Raw genomic sequence first — 23,902 nt, 5'->3', positions numbered from 1 at the left:
GCCTGTAGTTAAAGATTTCCTAGAAGGACTTAAGAAATTCTTCCCACCGGTGAGGTCCCCCTCCCCTCCCTGGGAGCTTAATATCGTCCTGACTAAACTGATGAGTGCTCCTTTCGAGCCTATACATAAGCCCTCTTTGCAGCACTTGACCTGGAATGCTGCTTTTTTTAGTGGTGATTACCTCTGCCCGTAGGGTCAGCGAAATCCAGGCCTTGTGTTGTAAGGAACCTTACACAGTTTTCATGCCAACAGGGTGGTCTTAAGAACGCACCCAAGTTATCTGCCTAAGGTAGTTTCAGACTTTCATATCAACCAGTCTATTACCTTACCTACATTTTTTCCTAAACCTTCTACTCCCCCGGAGAGGTCATTACATTCTCTAGATCTCCGGAGGGTCCTCAAGTTCTACTTGTCAAAAACCCTTTCACTTGGAAAGTCTGACCGGCTTTTTGTTAATTATGGCAGTACTAATACTGGACTGTCCGCTTCCAAACGATCCATTTCTCACTGGATAATCTCCTGTATAGCTTTAGCTTATCAACTAGCTAACAAGACCTTACGGGGTAAACCACATGCACACTCTACTAGAGGGAAAGCTTCCACTACAGCTCTCCTTCGTAATGTTCCTATTTCTGAAATTTGTAAAGCTGCAACTTGGCGGTCTGTGCATACCTTTACCCGCCATTATTGCCTGGACTCAGATTCTCAGGCCGATGCCAGAGTAGGGCAGGCCTCTTTAAGGAACTTATTTGCATAAGATGCATTTGCTATGTGTGTCTTAATCATTCTGTGAAGTTTTTACTTGCTTGTCCGCGAGACTTTGGGTATGAGCTAGCTAATCTATTCATAGATTATGACTATTGATGAGTATCCCCTGGATGAGAAGGATTAGTTACTTACCTGTAATCCTAGTTCTCATCCAGGGGTATACTCATCAAAGTCATAAGCTCCCGCCCACCTCCCCGGACGAGCAGGTTCATAAAGTTATGAGATGTTTGTTGTGGATCTACTCCGGTGTTATGCACCTCCAAAAAGAACTAACCCAACTGCCACCTTTGGTGCACCATGGGAGCAGGGGGTCGCCTTCAGGTCTTAAAGGCACGGTACCCCTACTCTAATGCCTTAAAGGCAAGGTGTCCGTTTTCTTTGTTGCTTTATACTCTACTGCAGCCTACTGGCAAATGCCTGCAATTACAGGTTTTTCCTATGGTAATAAAGCATTGTTGTATGCAAATGTTTACTGCTCTCTTTCTTCCTTAGGGGTTGGGAGAGTACTTCTGTATGTATGCTAATTTACTTAATTTTGCGGCAATTTTGCCAGTTGGGAAATGTTTTAGGCTGCAAATATATGTTTTCACATATATATACATATATATTTATATGTATTTTCTATAAGCTCCGGGATCCCGCACATGGGCGGGGATTATTCATAGATTATGACTTTGATGAGTGTACCCCTGGATGAGAGCTAGGATTACAGGTAAGTAACTAATCCTTTCCGACCGGCTTTAAAGCCAGGAATACGAGGTGTGGCAAGGCTGAGAAACACCGTTCGCCACAATAAAATTCCAAAAAGTTTGAGCAAATAAAAGAACAAAGGCCCAGCAATCCCTGCTGTCCCTCACAAGCTCCCTTGTAAGGCACAGCTACTGGTGAGAGTAAAGTGAAACAAAGTAACAATGTGAAATGTAAAAACATCAAATCATCAAAATAGGCAAATGCTGCGATAACTGCTACAGTAATATGGCGGCTATGTAGACACAGAGGCCAGGCATCTCTCTCAAAACTCACCTAGTGCTACATGGAACATTAATTGGACAGAGATTTGGTAGAATGCTAACTCTTTGAGGCTCTAAAATGGATCGCACTAGCACCAATGTCTAATTCCCACAACACCTGGAGCCGTCCTAGCATAAATTTTTTCACATTTAGACTACAAACATATACGCTCTCTATGTGCAACCGGGATGTCATCATCATGTTTAGGGTTTCACAATGGAACTTTACACAAGTGTGGTCAATAGACTTCACTGACACAGGAAAAAGGTCTGCTCACACAGATTCACAAACATAGTACCACGCCACTACAGCTAAATGTGATACTCCCAAGACATTGAAAGTAGTCCACTGCTTAATTTGAGAGCATGCTTGGTGTCCCTCCAGGTCACAGGACAGGTCCTGGATCTTCCATTGCCAAGATTAAGTCAAGATCATTGTGCACGTACTAGATTAGCATGATGTTGGGGCCAAACAAAGTCAGTTATCAGGTGCACTTCTAGTTGTGCTTTCAGGGCAGAGGTGCATGCCTGTTTACTATACAGAGGACATTCCTGCCCCAACAAACACCCCCCTCCCAGCTTAGAATACCCGTAATCTTGCTCCAGCATTGGCCAAGTCCAGTCATCCGAGTGGCAAAACAGGCAGTAAAGTCCAGCAGCATTCCCATCCCAGGCTAGATCCTAGCATCCAAAGGGCGAATCTTCCCATTGCCCAACTGTTTTCCTTTGTAAACTATAGAGAACTGCCCCACCTGCATGCGGTTGCCTTGGTAAGTTATGCTACCTAAATCCTGTCCAACACCTTTGATATGTGCTGCAGGTGTTCCTCCCATACATTGTTAAAAATGGCAGTATCTAGGTATGCCACACAACTCTTCCGGACCTGGGAGAACATAGTTCACAAGAAGCTGAAAAGTGGCAGAAACCTTCTTATGCCCAGAAGACTTGACCTTATAGCGATACAATCTTTCTGCTTTCTTCTCCTTGGCACTAGGTGCTAATGTAATCTACCAAAAGCCACTGGTCCAATCAGACACACCAGAAGTGACGGCACCCAACTGGCCCACGAGCTCATCATCTCTAGGAAACTGCTATGCCTCAGTAATGGTCATCTAATTGTAAACCCAAGACTCCACATAAAAACGGATGTTCTTGCTTTGGCACTGGTACTACTGGAGTTCTGCAAGGACTACAGGGAATACTCCATTACTCCCAAGTTAAACTTCTTACCAACCTCTGCCTTGATGCATTCCTGGCCTCGATCTGACATTCTGTAAGCAATGATCTTCACTGATAAGCTATCCCCTGTATCTGTATTGTGCACCGAGACAGGTGTCAATCCTGCAGTTGCCGGAAAGAAACTTACCAACACCGCTCAATAGTTGGTGCTCATTAGTTTAGGGTGGGTTTGACCCATAGAATCATGATGCTCAGCACTGTGCTGTAGCCTACAAAGTGGCTCACTATCTTTCACATTGTGTTTACTGTAAATCCGTTTCACCTGAACTGGCTCAAGCCATACCTCCGGAACACTCTGACTCCCTTGTGGCACCTGTGTCAACCAAGTAGTTGACCTCAAACCTTCTTCTCCTCTATTTTTTATGGCCCATGCCACTTTTCCCACAAAGCTCTTGGGTAAATGGGCATCGGCACCGACACCCCCAGACCCTTCTGGTCACCTTTCAATGTAACTTTCTGATCATTCCACTCCTGCATCTTCCCTTGGCTTGCCTGAAGACTTTTCTTCACCTAACTCGTGTGCAGCGTCATCAGATTCCTGAGGCCAATCATAGTCTACTACAGCTGGTAAACTGCAAACAAATGCGGCTGACCAGGGTTCAGCACCTCAGTTCCTAAATTGAAAAGAATGAGAAAGTCTGTGCATCAACTTCTGGAGTTCGCCGCACTTCCACTCCACTGGAAACCAGATAAGAAATTCATAAAGAGGAGGAAGGTGCCTATTTTGAGAGCATGCTTGGTGCCCCTCCAGGTCACAGGACAGGTCCTGGATCTTCCATTGCCAAGATTAGGTCAAGATCATTGTGACCATACTAGATTAGCGTGATGTTGGGGCCAAACAAAGTCAGTTATCAGTTTCACTTGTAGTTGTGCTTTCAGGGCAGAGGGACATGCCTGTTTACTATACAGAGGACATTCCTGTCCCAACAAACACCCTCTCCCAGCTTAACTACCCGTAATCTTGCTCCAGCATTGGCCAAGTCCAGTCGTCCAAGTGGCAAAACAGGCAGTAAAGTCCAGCAGCATTCCCATCCCATGCTAGATCCTAGCGTACAAAGGGCGAATCTTCCCATTGCCCCACCAGAAACAAAGTCAATGAACTTCAAATGTATCCCAAAAAATTATCCTTTATTGTAGGATCCCAATCCAGTCGTTCTACGTGCGTGGGTCAATAATTCCCAAATATCAGAACACAGGTCAATACGATCCGCTAATTGTAGAAGGTGCCCCAGGGTATTTACCCAAGTGGCGATTTTCTTAAGGGTCCCACAATCATTCAAATTTCAAGACCCAAAGTACCGATAGAACCTCCACATTCACACAAACGTAGTCACATGCATAATGATGAATCTCAGCGTCCTGTGTTTTCAAGGCCAATGTAGTGGCCAATAGAATAAGAAATCCCTCGTCCGGATTTTTGAACACCACATCTGTTTGGGGTATTTCAGAACTACCTTCCCAACCTCTGACTAAGGTGAGTAGACCCCCTTCTTGATACACAGACGGATGTTCAAAGTGATTGAACCCAACTCTTTATGTGGAATTTTACTGTAAGCAATTAAGAGGCGTGGCATAAGTTCTACTTTCTTCTTAGGTCCTCTGGCAGAGTTTCCATAATGCTCTAATGGTTTGCTAATCATTTCCAATAACTTATTAGGCAGCTGGTTTTATGCTATGGAGCAGTAGTAAGTCAGTCCAACTTGCTCCCACATCTTTACCTCCTGTAGGACCAAATTAAGTTATTTCCAAATCACAAATGAGTCTTAAGAAATCAAAACCTTGAAAAGATATCTAGGTGTGCCATTGCTGCTACCCCTAGCAGTCTTATTGCTCAGAACTACTCCCTCTAGATAACTGGGTGCATGATGCGCCTCAACCAAGATATACTTCTTGTCTGTTGCAAAGGGGATGTTAAATGGACCAACAGTGTAAAATCCTACTTGCTGGAATAGAACCTTTACAACTGGCAATGACCATGATGGTGCGTTGGTCTTACCTCCTGACTTACCACTCACTAAGTAGGACAGAATCTCTGTAGATCCCTGGCCAGTAAAGAAAATATTCTAAATTATCCTTGGTCTTTTTCATGCCCAAGTATCCTGTTATGGGCATCTCGTCTGCAGGTAACCATAGTATTTGCCATTTTAGTAGCACTTCTATATCAAGTTACATTCATACATTGCTTTACATCAACAGTACGCATTAGATACAATAGTTTATACCATCATGTGAACATCTTGACTCCAAATCATATAGTTGGCTACGTGTTTGACACCCTAGTTGCATGGTGTACCATTATAGGCATTTTGTGCAAATTTGCTTTAGTTTTGTTGGAGAATCTCTAGTACCAAGAATGTTCAAGTTGCCTAGTTTAGCTGCGCTTAAAGGATAGTTTCCATCCCTTTATTTAGAGCGTGAATATGATATCCAGTGAGTTAGGGTTCCATGAGGAGACGATGGAGCAGTGTGTGATGCATGTAAATATCATTCGAGAAAGTTAGGTTTACACATGAAGTATGTTTCGTTTTCTTCCATAGTGACTTAAGTTTTTCCTCTAATGAATGTAGATGTATTTTTACAGTTATTTACTCGATGTCTGATACCACATAGTCTCAACGAGCATAACAATGGAGAAAAACTGGAACCCGAAAGAGAACATTTAAGAAAACAGGATTTGCCAGGTAAGCCAAAAAGTAATAATTTATCTATCTGTAAGTTTAAATGTACGGTAGCACATGTATTTTTTTTGTTTTACTCTGTTTTTATTGTATCATTTCAAATGTTAAACAAGCAAATATAGCATATGTAGTACCATGCATTACATCTTCGGTGCTAGTTATTACCAATACTTAATGCAGGATATTGAGTTTCAATCTTAGCATCTCATCTAGAACACGTGGTAGATTGGATCGTGGGTCTACAACTGATGGAGAGAGACCCATAAAGCGCTGCTGATCACCGAAGGGATTTACACCTATTCATGAGCTGTGCATGCATTGCTTTTCAAAGGCAGTGACAATAGGGATGAAGAGTGAATACCGGGGGTAACAGATTAACTGGGATGGGGTTTAGGTTAGCGGGGCACCTCCAAACCGCCAAAGGGATGGTCCCTGGATTATAATGTTTAATGGCGCTGGCGCGTGTTTTGTGTGGCATGCAGGCTCTACATGTTGCGCGCTTAGTAGTTTCATTTATGGGTGCAGCATTTGAGTCATGTACGTGAGAGGCTGTTTCAAAGTGTGTGTGGGGGGGGGCCTATGCTAATGTCTTTTTGCTGTTGGTTCTGCCTCAAGATCCGTGGTCGCGTTACTTCCCAGAAGCTCTTGTAGTATTGCATCCCAGCATTCTGCAATAAGGACTTTCCGTAGGCCCAATGCGTCTTCTCTGGGTAGTGACACACTTTCTGCCTTGGCCTATGCCTGCAGAGAGCTCTCCCAAGCACGCGTGGCAGGGGGCTCAGGCAAGCGCCATCTTTTAGTGATCAGCCTCTTTGCGACAATCAGCCGTAGCGCTATGAACTGAGAGGTGACTCTCTGGCTTTTGGTGTTTGTGTAGGGATGTAGGATGCAAGTCTCCCAGTTCAGGGGTATTATTCGATTTGGGCAACGGCACAGGGAGTACACTGCTGACTCCCAATACTCTCCAAATTGTGGGTAACTCCATATCATATGCAATAAGTCTGCATCAGCGTCTGCACCATCATAGAATTTGTTAATTTTCGCTGGGGAAAGGTATGCCCTCTGGGTGCCAAAATATTGTATGAGGCGGAATCACATGTTTCGTGGGATATTAATTGGACCTTCCAGTATCCTGCTCCATTCGGCGTGCTGCAGGTCCCCCGTCCATCGTGTCCGTAAAGAGAGCAGCGGTGTCGGTGTGTGGCACCTGAGGAAGGCAGTGAACCACTTAATAAGATGCCTACCCTTACCCATTACGTACATACGGTAGCGTGAGTATTGTTGTTAGTCTTTTTGATTGACGGCAGTCGTGTTCTAATTGGAGTTGGAGGGGGGGGTGTAATGCCCTTCTCCTTCAGGGGAATTTCCATTGAAATTATAAGCATTCAGTCGTCCCGCCCACATGCAGGGTTTCCGTAGCACTTTTCCCAGAGTCACATTGTGTATTGTATGTTCGCCTTACTTCAGAAAGGCCAGCAATTAGATGTGACACACTATGCTATATTGCCATTTCAATTAATTTACACTAAAAACTGAAGAAAATGATATCAAGCCTTTAAAAAATATTTACTAGATGAAATAAGACACATTTTAGAAACATCCTTCACAGAGCAGTTTCCTATCCTTTTTTTTTTTTTTTTTTTACAAACTTAATGATCGGGAAGGATATGCAATGTGTAGGCTGCAGCAGTGTAAGAAAGATAGTAATACACTGCGCTTCCAATGTTCCATTATGCTCTCTAGGTGCAGTTGACTCAATTCTTTTTTTTCAAGATCTGCTGACAGTATCTTAAAGCCCTGAGCTCTGCCTTTTTAAGGTGTTTTGCCTCTTAAATTTACTTCAGAACCTTTTTCAAAGTGATTCAATTCACGTCCTTAAGCGCAGCGAATATTTTCTTTTATAATTTCTTGACAGGAAATATATACCTTTATGTGCACAATACCACCTCTGTTTGTGAAAAACCTAGATTGTGGCAGAAAAATTGGTAAAAAGGACCCTGTCCAGATCTGTATCCTCTGTTTTCCAGATTTTCATGACCCCACAAAGTTTTGGCACAGCAGCTTCTGCTCCAGGTGCACCCTGAGAGACTGTGAGAAGTTTCGTTGACAAGTCCAAGAGGAAAGAAAAACGAAAGAAAGAAATCCTTGCTCAAGAGACATTGGAGTGGTGAGAAGAAGATGCTCCTACCAGTTCCCATATCTCATCCTCTGGGAACCCCCATAGTGGGGAGATCCAAAAAGGAACGATCCATGAGAAACACTGATCCCGTTTCACATTCGGGGCATCGACTTTGAGAATAGGTACAGCACCTACATGGCTCGGTGTCAAGGACCCGTAAAACGTTAAGGACAAGGAGCCGTGCTGTGTCAAGTCATGGATCTGAAAGGGACACGTTAGTGATAGATTCTTTACCTTAGAATATCCCCAGGTGTCAGACTGGATCCGGAAAGTTTTTGCTTAGCAGTACCCCTGCGCGTCAGTAGGTGGCATCCTGCGGCTCCTCGACCGTCATTCGCGTCGTCAGCACCCATGCTCACTGACGTAAGTTCTTTCTTTTTCCACGCCAGTAAGCGCAGATCCGGATTGAGCACGTACCTCAGTCACTTTTTGACTGCTATTTTGAGACTGCTTAACCTTTGACCGTGCACATCTAGGATTGGCAGGAGGGTCTTCCCTTTACCCTAGCCTTCCATCCAATCGCTCACTGGTGACCATCCACCACAGCTCAAGGCATTTGGCCCTGTGTATCAAGGGTTGGCCGAAGGGACCGGCTTCTGGCTATGGTGTGCACATAGCCCTCTGCAGGCTGCCAACTGCCACTGTGTTTGGCTAATGTCCGTGCAAAGCAAGAATTTGTAAAAGGGCATGTTGTCTGACCAGACCCTTCGGCAAACCTCCACAGTGCACAGCCTTTGGTGCCTGAGCCTTACCTCCAGCCAGACCTTGCAACCAAATCTTAATGGTTTGCTACAGAGCATGGCCTCTGGCTGGGCATAACACCCAACAGCTGGTGGACAGTCAGTCTTGTAGTGCCTGAACTTGGCTACGTTCCAGGCCCTGGACACCAACCCTTCAGGCAGCCAAACCCTACAGCACTCTGAATTCAGCCGTGTTGGTCACAGGGCCTGGACACCAGCCAAGCCAATTGCCCAAACCACTGTGTGCTGCCAAAGCTTGCTGCACAGTGTGAAAGGATTTGTGCAACAATGATTTGCTTCAGGGCTTGTCTTTGGCCAAACCCTGTTTCGAACCAGCCTGGGGCGACCAACCCCTTGAGCATACAGAATTTGACAGGTTACCGCAGAGGTTGGCAAAAAGCCTTGCTTCTGTCCAGACTCTGCTTGCAAAACCTCTGCAGTGCATGGCTTGTGACCATGCACAGTGTGGGTTTCACGCTGTGCATTGTCTTGTCAGGCCTGTGCTGTGCCCAACGTTTGACGTGAAGGTTTTGACACAGGACCTGGCAAGGCCCTAAATCTAACCTGCCTGGCAACCAACCATTGCTGCACATGGCCTTTGTTGTGCACAGCCAGGATTAACTGCAGACCAACCCCTTCAGCGCATGTGCTTTGTGCTCAGCAAGGGTCGCAGGCAGGGTCTGACTTCTGGCCAGGCCTTGCACCCAATTCCTTCAGGCAGTGGCTATGGTGTTGAGCTCACTTCATGACTTTTGGCTCTTTTTAGCTGGGCTTAGCTGCATGAACTGGCCGCTGGATGTGTGTGGCGCAGGATTGTCTCTAAATGTGCCCTCCTGCCAGGTTCTGTGCCAAAGACTGCGGACAACCAGATCTCGGAGGGCATGGACTTTAGCCATGTGCAGTTGGTGTTGCCCCCTGGGCCGGGCCCTGCACTCAGTACTCTACAAACACCTGCAAGACTCAGATTCTGGCTGCACACGCAATCCATTGTGGATGTCAACCTCTTGTTTGTCTGAGGCTTCTTGGACACATGGATTCTTGAGAACTGCAGCACTGTACGGGGTCCTTTGGTTCTGGAGTCTCAGAAGACACCCTACCCAGCACGCGGCTGCGGGCGTGGAGAGCTCTTACCTGGGCCTGTTTTCTCTTGTGCTCCTGGATGTTGCTCCTTCTCCCTTCAACTCCAAAATGGCATTTGTCTGCCTGAAGGTTTGAACTGCCTTTTTAAGTGACTTTCAGCTTGTTCACTTCAGGTTTTATTCCTCTTTTCCATTTCCGACAGGTCTGTTCCTTCCTTGTTTTCGTCATTTCCTGACTTTCACAATCCATTGTTTTGTGTCATTTGGTGTTTGATGTCATTTCCTTCTACTGATTATACCATTTAAATACCTCAGTCTTGTTGGAGAGTACATCATAACAAAGGAGTGTTTGTTCACTTGTTTCCTCATCCCCTCCTCTTACTGATCCTGACTCTCGCTCTTAATTTCCTCACCTGGATTGCTTACTTCTGGGTTTTCTCCAAACTTGTGAAGACTTCATCAACAAGGAGGTTTCTTATGCCTTTTGATTTTCCTAGTGAAACGGAGACTGCTGAGGGCACTTGCCCCCCATACATGCAGTGTGATGACGTGGCTTCTGAAAACAGTTGCCCTTACTTTAGAGAGCAGAAGATCTGGATTATGGGTAATCGTCCAGCCCTGAATACCCCTGTTGTGTATGGCCAAAGGCTGTGAATATTTGGGTTTAACCACACGGCCTGTCTTGCCCAAACATCCGTGGCCAGCCTGTTGAAAATGGCAATGTATATGCACATAAGCGGCGTTCATTTGTGTTCACTGTACCCCTTGTTGTAAACAGAACGGATATCGCTAAACACTGACTGTGTTATCTCGCCAGCATAGACCCATGCACGCACGTACACGACAGCCATTTTAGGCACCATGGCCTCTCTGCCCGTTTGTTCCCGGCACCCCTCCCCGCGCGCATGTATTTAGTTTTCCAAAAGTCTCTTATAGCACTGACAAGACCCAAAGGTATCAGAGCACTTTTTACTGTATGTTGATGTCACCGGAGAGAAAGTCAGAACCTGATTCTATAATGTGTCGGAACCTTTTTTCTTGATTGACCCCGACTAAGTATTATGCCGATCTCTAGACTTGTATGAATAACCCAACAAATGTAAAATCATATGTACCGTATCCCGCCAATCGTATCGACTGTATAGAAATGAACTAGCTTATGTAAAAAAAGCGGCGACTGTTGAAAATGGCAATGTATATGCACATAAGCGGCGTTCATTTGTGTTCACTGTACCCCTTGTTGTAAACAGAACGGATATCGCTAAACACTGACTGTGTTATCTCGCCAGCATAGACCCATGCACGCACGTACACGACAGCCATTTTAGGCACCATGGCCTCTCTGCCCGTTTGTTCGCGGCACCCCTCCCCGCGCGCACTGCTCATGCATCGGCCATAAGACCCTCTCCCTCTGCGTGACCCTGCCCTAGAAGTAACCCTCCTGCTTGACCCACACTCCCCATTTCCTCCCAAGAACACCCTTCCCCTCAGCTGATGAGCCCCCCCCCCAACTGCACTTGGCCCTTCGACCCAGTCCCAAGTCCTAAGACCAAGCCTCGTGGATGTACACCACCCCCCCCCTTTTTTCTGCCCAGCATAACAAAACCGTGATACACCAGCCGAAGTCCCCGACCTTATCGCCTGCCCAACCTTTGATCTGATCATCCCCTCCTGCCCTCGTGTCCTGTAGGAATGTCCGGCTGAGAGATCACAATCTCTTGTTACATTCAGGAGGGGAGAATGACATCTGAGCGACTGGTATGGGAATAGGCCTGAAGCTGGGATTCCAAGCATGCTTCTTCCTACTTCAAAGCGTCTTTATTGCAATAAGGAATGTTTTGTGCATCATAAACATGTGTATAAAAGACGAAGCCTCAGAGAAACTTGTTAGAGCACCTCCTGAAGACACTATGCGAGTTTCCGAAATGACAGGCTCTCCTCATGAGAAATAAAACTCTGTTCTTGTTTTCCTGCTTCCAGCGCCCGTCTCTTTATTTCGTAATTGTTCAAGATGGGAACTAAGAGGCGTCCTGCGCCAGCAGCCTGGGCATCAGGTGCGTTATGGGCTGACTTTTCCACAATTGGCGTCCCAACGCGGGGTCCATCAGCGACATAAGGTCCGGTAAGAGAGGTCCAGACGATGGGGTGAACATCTAAACGATTGGAGTATACCTGCCTTGAGAGGGCCCTCGTCCGGCTGCCGATTGAATGAACTTCACCGATTCCGAACGGACCTCTCTCAAGTGACCTACTGTCCTGACTGGAATCCCACAGGAATGCTGCGGTAAAAACATGGAGAAAGAGAACGATTGGGCGCTGGAAAAGGGAAGGCGAAGAATTGCCCACACGGTCCGGGTAAGGTTAAGTAGGACGTCTTTACGTCCGATTGGTAGGATGGCTTTATCCATCTGATTGATTGATTGATTGTACTTTAAATATTGGTTCTCTTTGAGACATTTTCTATTTGCAAACAGCGATGAATAGGAACGTTCCCCTCTCTTTGCAAATAGTTAAGGATAGGTAATGCAGACGTTTGTCCCCCATTGTAATCCGTCATGCCTATCTTTCTCCCCACTGATTGTTTGTTATCGATTTTTATCGATTATTGCTCTTTGAGATATTCCCTGTCTACAAACAGGGAAGAATAGAAAATATTCTGCCCCCTTTGCAGATAGTGAAGGATAGGTAATGCAGATTTTTGTCCCCGTTGTAATCCGCCATGCCTGTTTTTCTCCCCACTGATTGATTGATTGTCTGGACATTTATTGTTCAAGGAATAGTTCTTTTGAGGTATTCTCTGTTTGCAAATAACGTAGAAAAGAAATATTCTGTCTAATCTTTGCAAGTAGTGAAGGGTAGGTAATGTGGACCTTTGCCCCCGTTGTAATCTCTCGTGCCTATCTACTCCCCACTGATTGGTAAACTAGTTCCACCCGGACCATTTATTAGAGGTAGGTCATCTGGCTCGACCAGAGGGCACCCCTAATAAAAAGGACATATGCAACAATAACGAAGTAATCACCGTATCCTGTTAACAGAAACTTTAGCATGAAACACGCTACAAAGAGAAGAAAAAAAAAAAGGAAAAAAAAAAAAGAGAGAAAGAAATAAGAAAGCAAAATCAGTAGGCCACTGATGAGTTTTTGATTTCGCAACAAATAGGAAAACGTTAAAAATAGCTCACGATAAAACACATGATTTCGCTAGAAATAAGAAACGTTAGAAATAAGCCCGTAATAAGATACATCAAAATGGTGAGAGAAGCCAAGCTTGACATCGCAACGGCCACGAGGCAACCAGGCTTCGCCACCCCTCACTGCTCCAAACATGTCTGTCCCACCGCCTGCCACGCCCCAATAACGGTAACATGAGAAAGATACAAGTCAGCAGATACCTACCCCCATTCTGGAAACTCCCGAAGTGCAACAGGTCCGCGGCTACGCCCATCCGGAAGACGAGATCTTCGGCACGTGTAGGGCGGGTCCTGCTGCCAGCCGTCGTCCGGAGGTCGTCGCATAAGGTGGGCCAGAAGAGGAGCCGAGGCCGACGGAATCCGGGCGTCCCCTCTTCTTTCTTCAATAATGGCTGCGACAACAGGGGGGGGGATGTCTTGCTCATGCCACCGACCCCCCCCCCCCCCCCCCCCCCCTCCTCGCATCTCCTGGTCCAGCCACGGCTTGATAGAAGCTCCCCGTTCGGCCCTGAAGCGGCGCCTTGCAGGCCAACGGGGGGGGATGTCTTGCCTATGCCTCCGACCCCCCCTCTCATCGCCTGGTCCGGCCATCATGAATATTAGCGCCGAGAAAAACGGCGTGGGGTGCGCTGGGAGGGAGAGGCGGCGCGAATGAGCCTCTCCCACCTCCCCAGGTGGAGGCCCCTAGTGGCACCCCCAACGCTCCACTCGCCCGACGAGGGTTCGCCCACTCGTAAAATGGCGGTCGACCATGCTGGAGCGGGCCCGGCGTGCAGAGATGGCCCGGTTGCTTGTTGATTAAGAAATGAGTCCCACAATCAAAAGTGTTCTCCTCGACTTTGAAGATTCTATAAAAACCACGGGGGCCCCCGACCCCCGCAGACACCCCCGATGGGGAATGACTGCCATGATTGCCCGCGGAACGATGAAAATGTAGCCGCGAGACGTCGGCACTCTCATGCTGACGCCAGCCTCAGTTTGAATGACTAAAATCCTGCAGACTACAGTTCGGATCAGTTCCGGTGAAAACCCGGTATGACCCGGTAGAAAAAATTGTTGCCTCCCTCCCCCTTTGACTGATGGTTCGTACCGCCGATCCTTTCTGTTGCCCTTTAACGGAACTTTTGGACTGCCGAAAGAGGCTCTGGGCCAACCACGAGTTGGTGGAGATTTTGACTATGCCTGGATCTGCCTGGCTGCACCCAAAATGGCGCTGGTACAAATGAAACTTTCAACTCCTTGTTGTACCCCGATTGCTCAGCCTTGGTGTCATGAAATATGTATGCAGTTTTTAAACACAATGAATTGATATGGGATGGGTACTGATTGTGTTCGGACAATGAATTGAAGTGAGATGGGTACTGCTTGAACATTCGGACAATGAATTGTTGTTAAGTTTTGGCGCATCATGATTATTGAAAGTTCGAATTTCAACACTTATGATACTCGCTCACACTGAAGTTTCGATATGATTTTATTGTACTTGTCGCACTTTTTATTATGAAATCAACGACCACCGACTCCATTAGGTTTTCCACTAATAAGTATCCCCACATGTACAGTTCCAGCCTGCTCCGTGGCCGGCCCACGGGGTTGTAGGCCCGTATTTATGCACCGACATTTGTATTAAAGATTTTTGGAAAAAGCAAACGTAGTTGTCACGCGTAAATTGGTAAGTTTCGAATAAATGACCACTATTTCCGATATAACTAGATTACAGGTGAAATGGCTCAGCTCGACTAGTTAAGGGTTAAAAAGTATAGTACGCAGAAATATTGCAAATATGAACGGTCCAGGTTTTTGTTGTATGTGTTTTGCATTTTTGTACAAGCCTAAAGCAACAGCTAAAGATCCTGGTATTTAGCCTATACTTTATATGCTACCTGTGTCAGGAAAGTTGTTTTAAAAATGCCCCTAAGTCGCCTCGAAGGAGTGCCACCTGACCCCCCCCCTGGTACGAACGACAAACGACCCCGTACCACTGTAGATTATCACTTTTCCTCAAAGGAGAGCATGAGCTCGCCCCCCACGTTGCACCGACTGCCCTTTGTTCTGCCCCCCCCCCCCCTGCGCACGATCCGTAATACCACACTTGGGCGACCTATGCTATCCACAGGCTTCCGATAATCATCTCTCCCACACTAAATGGTCCACCTGGGCTTAAACGCCGAGTTGGCAGGGACTACGTCCAGTGGAGATAGCCTGAGTATGTAGTAAGTAAAAGCCTTTTCGGGTTTATGCGCGCTAATGTGTTTTTAAAATGCTGCCCCCGCCCCCCTTCTTTTTCCCTCTTTCTGCAGGTCACATCGGAAGAAAATGGTGATCTAGCGGACGAAGAGATGGGAAAAAGGGGTGCGATTATGGTGCTTACACACGACGATCGAACAATGGCTATTTCCCTCCCTGAACTTAGCGCTTGGGAGGACAGCCTGAAGCGGAAACTACAAAATATGACTTCGCTTGGCCCCCCGAATAATACAACCAAGAATGACGTGCACTAATGAATAAATTCCTACGTTTAATTAAATAGGGAAAGTTTAAGGAATATTCCGAGGTGAGGTTTACCCAAGTACCCTCCGCTTGGAGGACTAGGAATGTTGCCAGTGTTTAAAATCTACTACCTCCTTTCGCACCCTCATAGACATGAAACTCAAAGCTGCCCCATTGTTCTCACAACTGACACCCACTGTTGCCTCAGCCTGGAAACACCCTAGCCCGACCAGGTTAGTTCTTGACCAATTGCCAAAGGCGTAAGTGTGTGCAACCAAAGCCACCAGTGAAGGCAGCCGACGATAAAAGAGAAGGAAAAAGGTAAAAAGAGCTTAGGATGTGCAGCATACAGGAAGAGATCATTTTGGCCAATGACTGTTCTAAGTTTTGTCTTGGATTTTTTGTATATAATACATGTACTGTCTCCCCCGTCTGAGTTTGTGCGTACGTGATGTATGGATCTACGTCGTCCCTCTGCCTGTGTTTCCGTATTACTTGACCCCTGCTGTTCTGTGTTGTGTGCGCACTGAATGACCCATTATTGTACACGTCTCTCTCTCTCTCTCTCTCTCTCTCTCTCTCTCTCTCTCTCTCTCTCCCTCTCTCTCCATGTCATACGCGTACCGAATGGTTCGTTTAGAGTGCGGACTCTCTCTCTCTCTCTCTCTCTCTCTCTCTCTCTCTCTCTCCCTCTCTCCCTCTCTCTGAGGATTCCCCTGTTCCCTCCTCCCTTGTATGGTAACGTTGTGCCCCACCGGCACAAACCTAATTGGGTCTCTTTGAACACAAAAGTGTTCGGCAAAATTGACAGGAACTAAAACGATTGTAACTTGCCATATTACTACCTCTCCTTTCTGCAAAACGATAGAACCCGAGTTGGTAATAAAAGAAAGGACAGGTAAGACGACTGATGTCCCCTAATCTGGCCTTTTTATAGGGGGACTATAACGTCAATGGTCTTCTGTTTTTCAGTTCATTAGAAATGCAATCCCCAATGCCCAGATTGCCCCACCCCTCTGCACTTAAGTGCGGATGTCCAAAGCGTCCTCGCTTCTCCCGATTGACCCCAGCTCCCTGTCCAAAGCGTCCTCGCTTCTCCCGATTGACCCCAGCTACCTGTCCAAAGCGTCCTTGCTTCTCCCGATTGACCCCAGCTCCATATCAGCTATCCCCGAAGCGTAATTGATGACCTTGATTAACCGTCGCTCCCCAAGAAAAGCATGTTTAACCTCTGCCCCCTCTCATGATGATAACCCCCTGCTTGCAAGAGTTTGCCGACCCCGAAGGGAAATGTAAGATTGTCAGTACTTGGGTTAAAAAGAAAAAGGGCGAGTCTCTACCTAAGGACTCGATTTCGAGTTTGATAGAATACACTGTCAATGGGAGTCCTTCTCTCCACGTACGTCACGAATGAACGCCAAATAGGCTTACGAATTCAGTGGAAATGCCCTCCTACATACTCCATAAGTGATGACTTCTGACTGTGACTGATGAACATATCCCCCACCTACTTAGGATTGGGGACGGAATTGAGATGTATAAATGTCTTCTCCTGCCAGTTTTTCTAAAACTTGTTTTGTACCCATTCAAAGATACAATCACCGGAGGAGAGGAGCTGGACGTGACGCACAGCCTGGCCACAGATCATGAAGCACGTGTGACCTCGACCAAAGGTGGAATCACAGAGCAACGAGACTCGGGACGAGGCACCACTCTCAAACTCGGCAGATAAAAGAATGAAGGGCTGCCTTGAAGCCCTCGATTTGCTGACCCACTCGTGCCTGAAGTCCCCGTCCCTTTTGAGCCCGACTGATGGGCCTGCCTGCTCGTCGTCCTTTGCTCCTTTGGTCCCTTGGTGTGTTCAATGATCTGATCCCACTCCGCCCTCTCTTCCCTCGATTATTCAACAACATCACCCTTTTCGCATAATTTTTGACTCAGAAAAGAAGAGCAGCATTTAGATAGAATAAGGTTTTGCCACGGAAGAAGAAAGACACGCAGGTGCCCAGCATGAGGCACCCCTAAGAAGATCAGTTAGGAAACAGGACTGTGATCTAACAGCAGAGGACTGATCGCACCCTGCAACGCGTAAGGATGATTCCGAGCTGGACCTATAGCTCCACCGCCGGTGCTCAACAGCGCCAACGAAAGAAGACGGACTCTGTTAAAAAGACACTGTGACAAAGACCCCCCCTTCCTGAACTTTCTACCCACCCCTTGACTAATTGCTTGTGTCGAACTGAATTCCTCCCTCAACCATTTTTGTATGGCTTTCAAAAATGTTTCATCGGTCACTCATGTATTTAGTTTTCCAAAAGTCTCTTATAGCACTGACAAGACCCGAAGGTATCAGAGCACTTTTTACTGTATGTTGATGTCACCGGAGAGAAAGTCAGAACCTGATTCTATAATGTGTCGGAACCTTTTTTCTTGATTGACCCCGACTAAGTATTATGCCGATCTCTAGACTTGTATGAATAACCCAACAAATGTAAAATCATATGTACCGCATCCCGCCAATCGTATCGACTGTATAGAAATGAACTAGCTTATGTAAAAAAAGCGGCGACTGTTGAAAATGGCAATGTATATGCACATAAGCGGCGTTCATTTGTGTTCACTGTACCCCTTGTTGTAAACAGAACGGATATCGCTAAACACTGACTGTGTTATCTCGCCAGCATAGACCCATGCACGCACGTACACGACAGCCATTTTAGGCACCATGGCCTCTCTGCCCGTTTGTTCGCGGCACCCCTCCCCGCGCGCACTGCTCATGCATCGGCCATAAGACCCTCTCCCTCTGCGTGACCCTGCCCTAGAAGTAACCCTCCTGCTTGACCCACACTCCCCATTTCCTCCCAAGAACACCCTTCCCCTCAGCTGATGAGCCCCCCCCCCAACTGCACTTGGCCCTTCGACCCAGTCCCAAGTCCTAAGACCAAGCCTCGTGGATGTACACCACCCCTTTTTTCTGCCCAGCATAACAAAACCGTGATACACCAGCCGAAGTCCCCGACCTTATCGCCTGCCCAACCTTTGATCTGATCATCCCCTCCTGCCCTCGTGTCCTGTAGGAATGTCCGGCTGAGAGATCACAATCTCTTGTTACATTCAGGAGGGGAGAATGACATCTGAGCGACTGGTATGGGAATAGGCCTGAAGCTGGGATTCCAAGCATGCTTCTTCCTACTTCAAAGCGTCTTTATTGCAATAAGGAATGTTTTGTGCATCATAAACATGTGTATAAAAGACGAAGCCTCAGAGAAACTTGTTAGAGCACCTCCTGAAGACACTATGCGAGTGTCCGAAATGACAGGCTCTCCTCATGAGAAATAAAACTCTGTTCTTGTTTTCCTGCTTCCAGCGCCCGTCTCTTTATTTGGTAATTGTTCAAGATGGTAACTAAGAGGCGTCCTGCGCCAGCAGCCTGGGCATCAGGTGCGTTATGGGCTGACTTTTCCACAAGCCAACTCATAATTTATGTGTATATAAGTTTGTGTGTGTGTGTATGCATGCATGTGTGTGTGTGTGTGTGTGTGTATATATATATATATATGTGTGTGTGTCTGTGTGTGTATATATATATATTTATATATATATATAATATATACATACATATATATATACATGTATTTCTATATATATTTAGGGGTACGTGTATGTATATATACATATATCATCAAAGAAGTACAAAGTGTTCCCCTGTTAACGGAGCTCCTGGCCCTTCAGGACGGCCTCACAATATGGGCACGGCGCAGCCTATTAACTTCCTCCTGGCGAGACAAGCAAGGTGAGGCCCAATACAGTTGAGAATTACTTTATTTCGAGAGTTTCAAGCGCCTGCTTCCATTTGTCAAGGTTTCGGCTTGTTGCCTTCACAGACTCGATCACAAGCGCCCAGGTGCGCTCGAGCATGCTTTTAAAACGGTGCAACATGTGACTGTAATCACCAAACTACTAATCCCATAGTGCTTTCTGCATGTTGTTAAAATGCGCGATGAAAGTTCCAAGTTGTTCTAGTCCTTAGTGGTGATGTATATCTCTTGGCACAAGCACGATGTTAGTGGAATATTCTTACCAAACAGTCAGGTGAGTTTGTCTTTACCGCTGCTCTTATGTGATTTTGTTGGATGTGTAGCGTAGTTCCTATATTCCCAATAGGCTCTGCGCATTGGAATAACATAAACGATAGTTTAGACGTAGGACTGAGGTCGACTAGGTCTTTACTGAATATGTTAGACTTAATTATGAATGCCAGCTAGCTCAGAGGTCACTAGAAACTTTCTCGAATGTTCAGGAAGGAGTTAACTTTCCTGATTAGACAAGAAGGGATTAGTTTCTGACAACCGCATAAACATGACAACTTTGCTCCCTCCAGAACAAGGAGTATATCTCCAGAGTCGTGTGAAAACAATAGACAGCTATTTATCTCAGTCAATTGTGCATGCTTAGTTTCACCAGGAGTGCAGAGAAATAGAGAGACGGGCGTTTTCAATAAAAGGTGTTATTTATTGAGCAGTCCTCTTTCTCATGCAAGAGAAGTGAATTGCAATACTTATCATGAAGTAAAGTGCGTACAGTAAAAGGAGTATTATGAAATAATACTGTAAAAGCATTTATATGGTTTCTGAGCCATATGATACTTAAAACGGATAAAATATATACATACATAAAATCATTGACTAAACGTACTCAACTGGTGTTTCTAAGATACGCCTACCCCGGTGTACCTAACCTAAGCCTAGTACGTGGGAAGGAGTAAGTGAGCTGCAGTTTAAGTTAAGTTAGTTTTTGCTAAGAATCTGAATCAAGAATTCTCTAAGGATCTAATCAGCTCCATACCTTGGTTATAGAATGAAGGAGGTCTTGTATCTCTTTCTCAGGACTCGATCTCCCAGCAACCCGCAAGGGTGACTGGAAGCACCGGAGCTGGAATTTCTCGGCAGGAGAAAAGACAGCGACTCTCTCAGTGCGTCAAATGGGAGGGTCGGCTTCCTTCGGCACTCGCATCAGCTGGGCGTCGGGCAAGTAGATAGCCGCTCTGCTCCAAACCACTGGGTGTTTGCTTAAGGCAAATGTTGGTATATTTATACCTGAAAGGTGCAGAGTTTGACGTAAGGTTGGACATAAGACGTCACTAAGAACTTACAGTTCTTTCTGGACTCCAGGAGTTCTTGTTCAAATCAAAACAAAAGCAGGGGGAATTCCTGAGCTGCTGGAGGCTTGGTTTGTTTAAAGAACGCGTTGCACTTTCTAGGAGTCTATGGGAGTAGCCTTGCCGTATTTGGACTGCATTGGCTATGACTAAATATGGATATGATTCTTATGCCTTTATAAGGATATGTTTTGTTATAACCACATAAGGGCATGAATCGGGAATATTTAAATAGGGTCCTAGATACATTCACAACAGATGTATGGATGTGTATGTATATGCACATATATTTTAAAGCTGGTCCGGTCGCTTTGGGGCACCTAGCTTACCCTCTTGTGTGCCATTTCCCCCCAAAAATAATAGGGCTAAGTCCATGTATCATTTAAAGATGGCAGCAACATTTTTCTTCAAGTTGCGACTAGCCAGTCAGATAATTTTGAGTTCATGGATCCCGGAGCCCAAAATGGCAGATGGGGGAAATTAGGTCTCTTTAATTTTCAGACTTGCAGAGGATTTAACTCCCTCCTGACCATCCCAGGACACTTTCTAAATGCAATTTTTGTTCTGAACTGATTTACAGCAAAGCCACCCAAGGCTTTTTCTTTGAGTAAGGTTCTATTTTCATACCAAATGTTGAACCTTGTTCAGCTGCTTTTTTTTGTATTGAGGAGCAAAGAATTCTTTGACTTTAAGTGAGAATGGTTCCTTTAGGGACCTTACCTCTCCGCTTGACAGATCTGCACGAAATGTGCCACGAACAATCCAAAGTGGATGTACGATTTTTGAAACGTTTTGTTTAGACTGTTGAAAGGCCCCAAAGGTCATTGCAAGGCAAAAAATGGTGTTCGAGGTATGTGCGGCTGTAGATGCACATGCTTTGCATAAGCCCGCCATCTAGTGTTGGGCTCTGATGAATACAAGTTGTTTTTGTTCGAATACGTTTTTTCGAGTCACGTGTTTGTGAGACTCTTGGTGTTGGTGCGGATGGGCATGCACTCCATTGTTAGATTGTTTCTTTCCGCCAACGGGTTGGATGTACTCTCTTGCGCTTCAGTCCGAGATCCTTTCGGGCTCCCTCCGCTTCGCCAGTAGATCCTTTTCTCAACGGTATTGTTTAGAACGCGTAATCATTGCGTTAAGAGTAAAACAACAATTTTGCACGTGTGGTTCTTCGACTCACATCCAGATCCTTCGGGCCACACCTGGCTGGGCCTTTCCCACTTGAACAGCTCTATCTGAAAAATTTGCTGCTAATGGAACATACTCCCTTTCGTTTGAAGCCTCTGCATTCCAGGAAAAATCAGTCTCCATCTACAAGACTGATTCAGAATCAGAGGACAAGTGACACCCAGTTATCCTACACTCTTTGGAGAGGCTTCGTACTGTGAGTACACCAGCCCTGATCCTAAGCCCCAAAAATCTGCTTAAACCGATAAAACTGCTTACGGACCATCACTGCACAAAAACCAGGGCGCACCCAAAAATACAAACTGCACCTGCCCTTGGCACCCTAACAATTGGCTTCACCAGGGGCCTCCACCACCTCCAAATATGATTCAGCACTGTCGCATTGGACCGTAGGTTCAGTTCGAAGCTAAAAGCCATGATACTTCGGCCACACCGGTGCCAAAATCAAAACATTAGCCTGCACCAAAATGCTACACCTTCGAGCCTAAAACTCCACCAGAGGCCATTTTCGAAACTATGCAGTAAAGGCTCGACCCCAGGCAGAAAACTTAACACATTCAGCCCAGAACTGTAAAGATTGTCCTTCAACCTGCAACTCCTCAACCTTCAAAGAGACCATTATCTTTTGAAGACACTATTGAGGCTTCAGTTCCTAAAAAGAAAAAGTACATTGCCACTAGAGCTTTACACATTCATCTACCTACTTCTGCAATTCAATCAACACCACTCCCCGCACACACTCCACCACATCAGTCTGAAGAGGATAATTTCTCGCCGCATTCCCCCATATTAGATGATTCTAATATTAGGAGCGGAGACACAGCCTAGGGACCCATGGAACGGTTATGATATAGAGCCACAAGGGGACACCGATCCATATTGCCATCTCCACCAGAGGCTTCAGCATATCAAGACTTAATAGCCAGAGCTGATGCATACCACCAGGTTCCACTAATTAAAGACCCTATAGAGGATGACTTCCTTTTATAGCCCCTCACTACTGCTCAACGAGGATCTTACTGTTTGTCAATACTCAAAAGATTACTACATCATGCTTATTACATTTTTAGACCCTGTCAAAGCACACGCTATTACACCAAGGATTGACAAAAAATATAAGGCAGCACCATCGGACACTATATATAAGGGGGTTTGAGGCTTACCCGATGTGGGGTACCTGTTCGCTATTGTATAGCTACCCTTCTTTGCATGGGAAGAATTGTAGACTCCTGCAGAGTCCTTTTGTAAGGGGTTGTCCTATGGCTGAGACTGTGGTCTCTTCCTGCTTTTGTAGGCCCCCCCTCCAATCCCATGTTGCAACCCACAGGTTGGCGTCGCTCTCTTCTTGTACGTATGTCTTATAGCTTGCGGTTTGTCATTAGCACTTCCCTGCACCCGTGGCTGCTGCCTTCTTCAAGTGTTCTGGGGTTCCACCATGCCTGCTCACCCCGGCGTGTTCTTTCAGATTCGCTGTGCTCCTATTGGCTGTCATTGCAGTCAGCAAATGCTCTTTTGGGCCATCTTGTTCTGTTCCGTTCCAGTACAGTTCCTCCATTGCTAACGTCGTGTCCATGGTCGGTGTCAGGGCGGAGCCATGTGGCGCTGCCCCCAGGCACGCAGGGCTGACGCGACACGGTTCTTCCGTGTTTTATGCGCGTCATATGGATGCACCCTAGTATGTTCACTGTCACAGGCTACTTGTGATATCCCTTGTGCTTGTCATATGGCTGTTTCTATCTCCACTCTCTGAGGTGGGACGTAATTTCTCGTGGTTCAGACCCTGTCTGCCTTTGTCTATGGCTGTTGGCATGTCCGCCACACATGTCATTGCTGTACGTGCCTTGTGGCCTATTTTCCTAGGCACTTCCTTAGCAGGAGTTTCCAGTTCCCCTGCTAATTGCTGCGCAGGAGTCCACACACTTCTTCTACCGGCTCCTGCTGTTGATCTCAATGGAAGTGTTCTCTTCAGAATACTCACTGTCCTTGTGAAATCTGGTGTATGTCTCTCTATCAACTGTCCTCTTACTCTGTCAGCGTGTCTCCGCCCAGACGGTTGGCTGAGGTCTCCAGCCTTCAGTATACACAGCTGAGGTGCAGATGTATGAACTTTCTGCACCTAGCTCATCAACCACTACAATGACTGTGATCTGGAAAGAGACAAAAGGCTGGCCTTAAAAAAA

At 46.2% G+C, this 23,902-nt stretch overlaps 1 protein-coding gene across 6 annotated transcripts in view; it reads left to right on the top strand.

Moving 5' to 3' along the window:
- Positions 1-23,902, top strand: part of RAD21L1 (RAD21 cohesin complex component like 1) — a 1,165,932-nt gene that overhangs the window by 1,011,389 nt on the left and 130,641 nt on the right. For all 6 annotated transcript variants that reach the window (XM_078651710.1, XM_078651707.1, XM_078651709.1 and 3 more), the window contains one exon: positions 5,599-5,698. In XM_078651710.1, the coding sequence (XP_078507836.1) occupies positions 5,599-5,698 (100 nt within the window). The remainder of the gene's footprint in view (positions 1-5,598; positions 5,699-23,902) is intronic.

The sequence above is a fragment of the Lissotriton helveticus genome, chromosome 7 (genome assembly GCF_964261635.1).
Source record: "Lissotriton helveticus chromosome 7, aLisHel1.1, whole genome shotgun sequence".
NCBI lineage: Eukaryota > Metazoa > Chordata > Amphibia > Caudata > Salamandridae > Lissotriton > Lissotriton helveticus.
The sequence above is the reverse complement of the archived record's forward strand: the minus strand, read 5'-3'. Positions and strand labels throughout refer to the sequence as shown.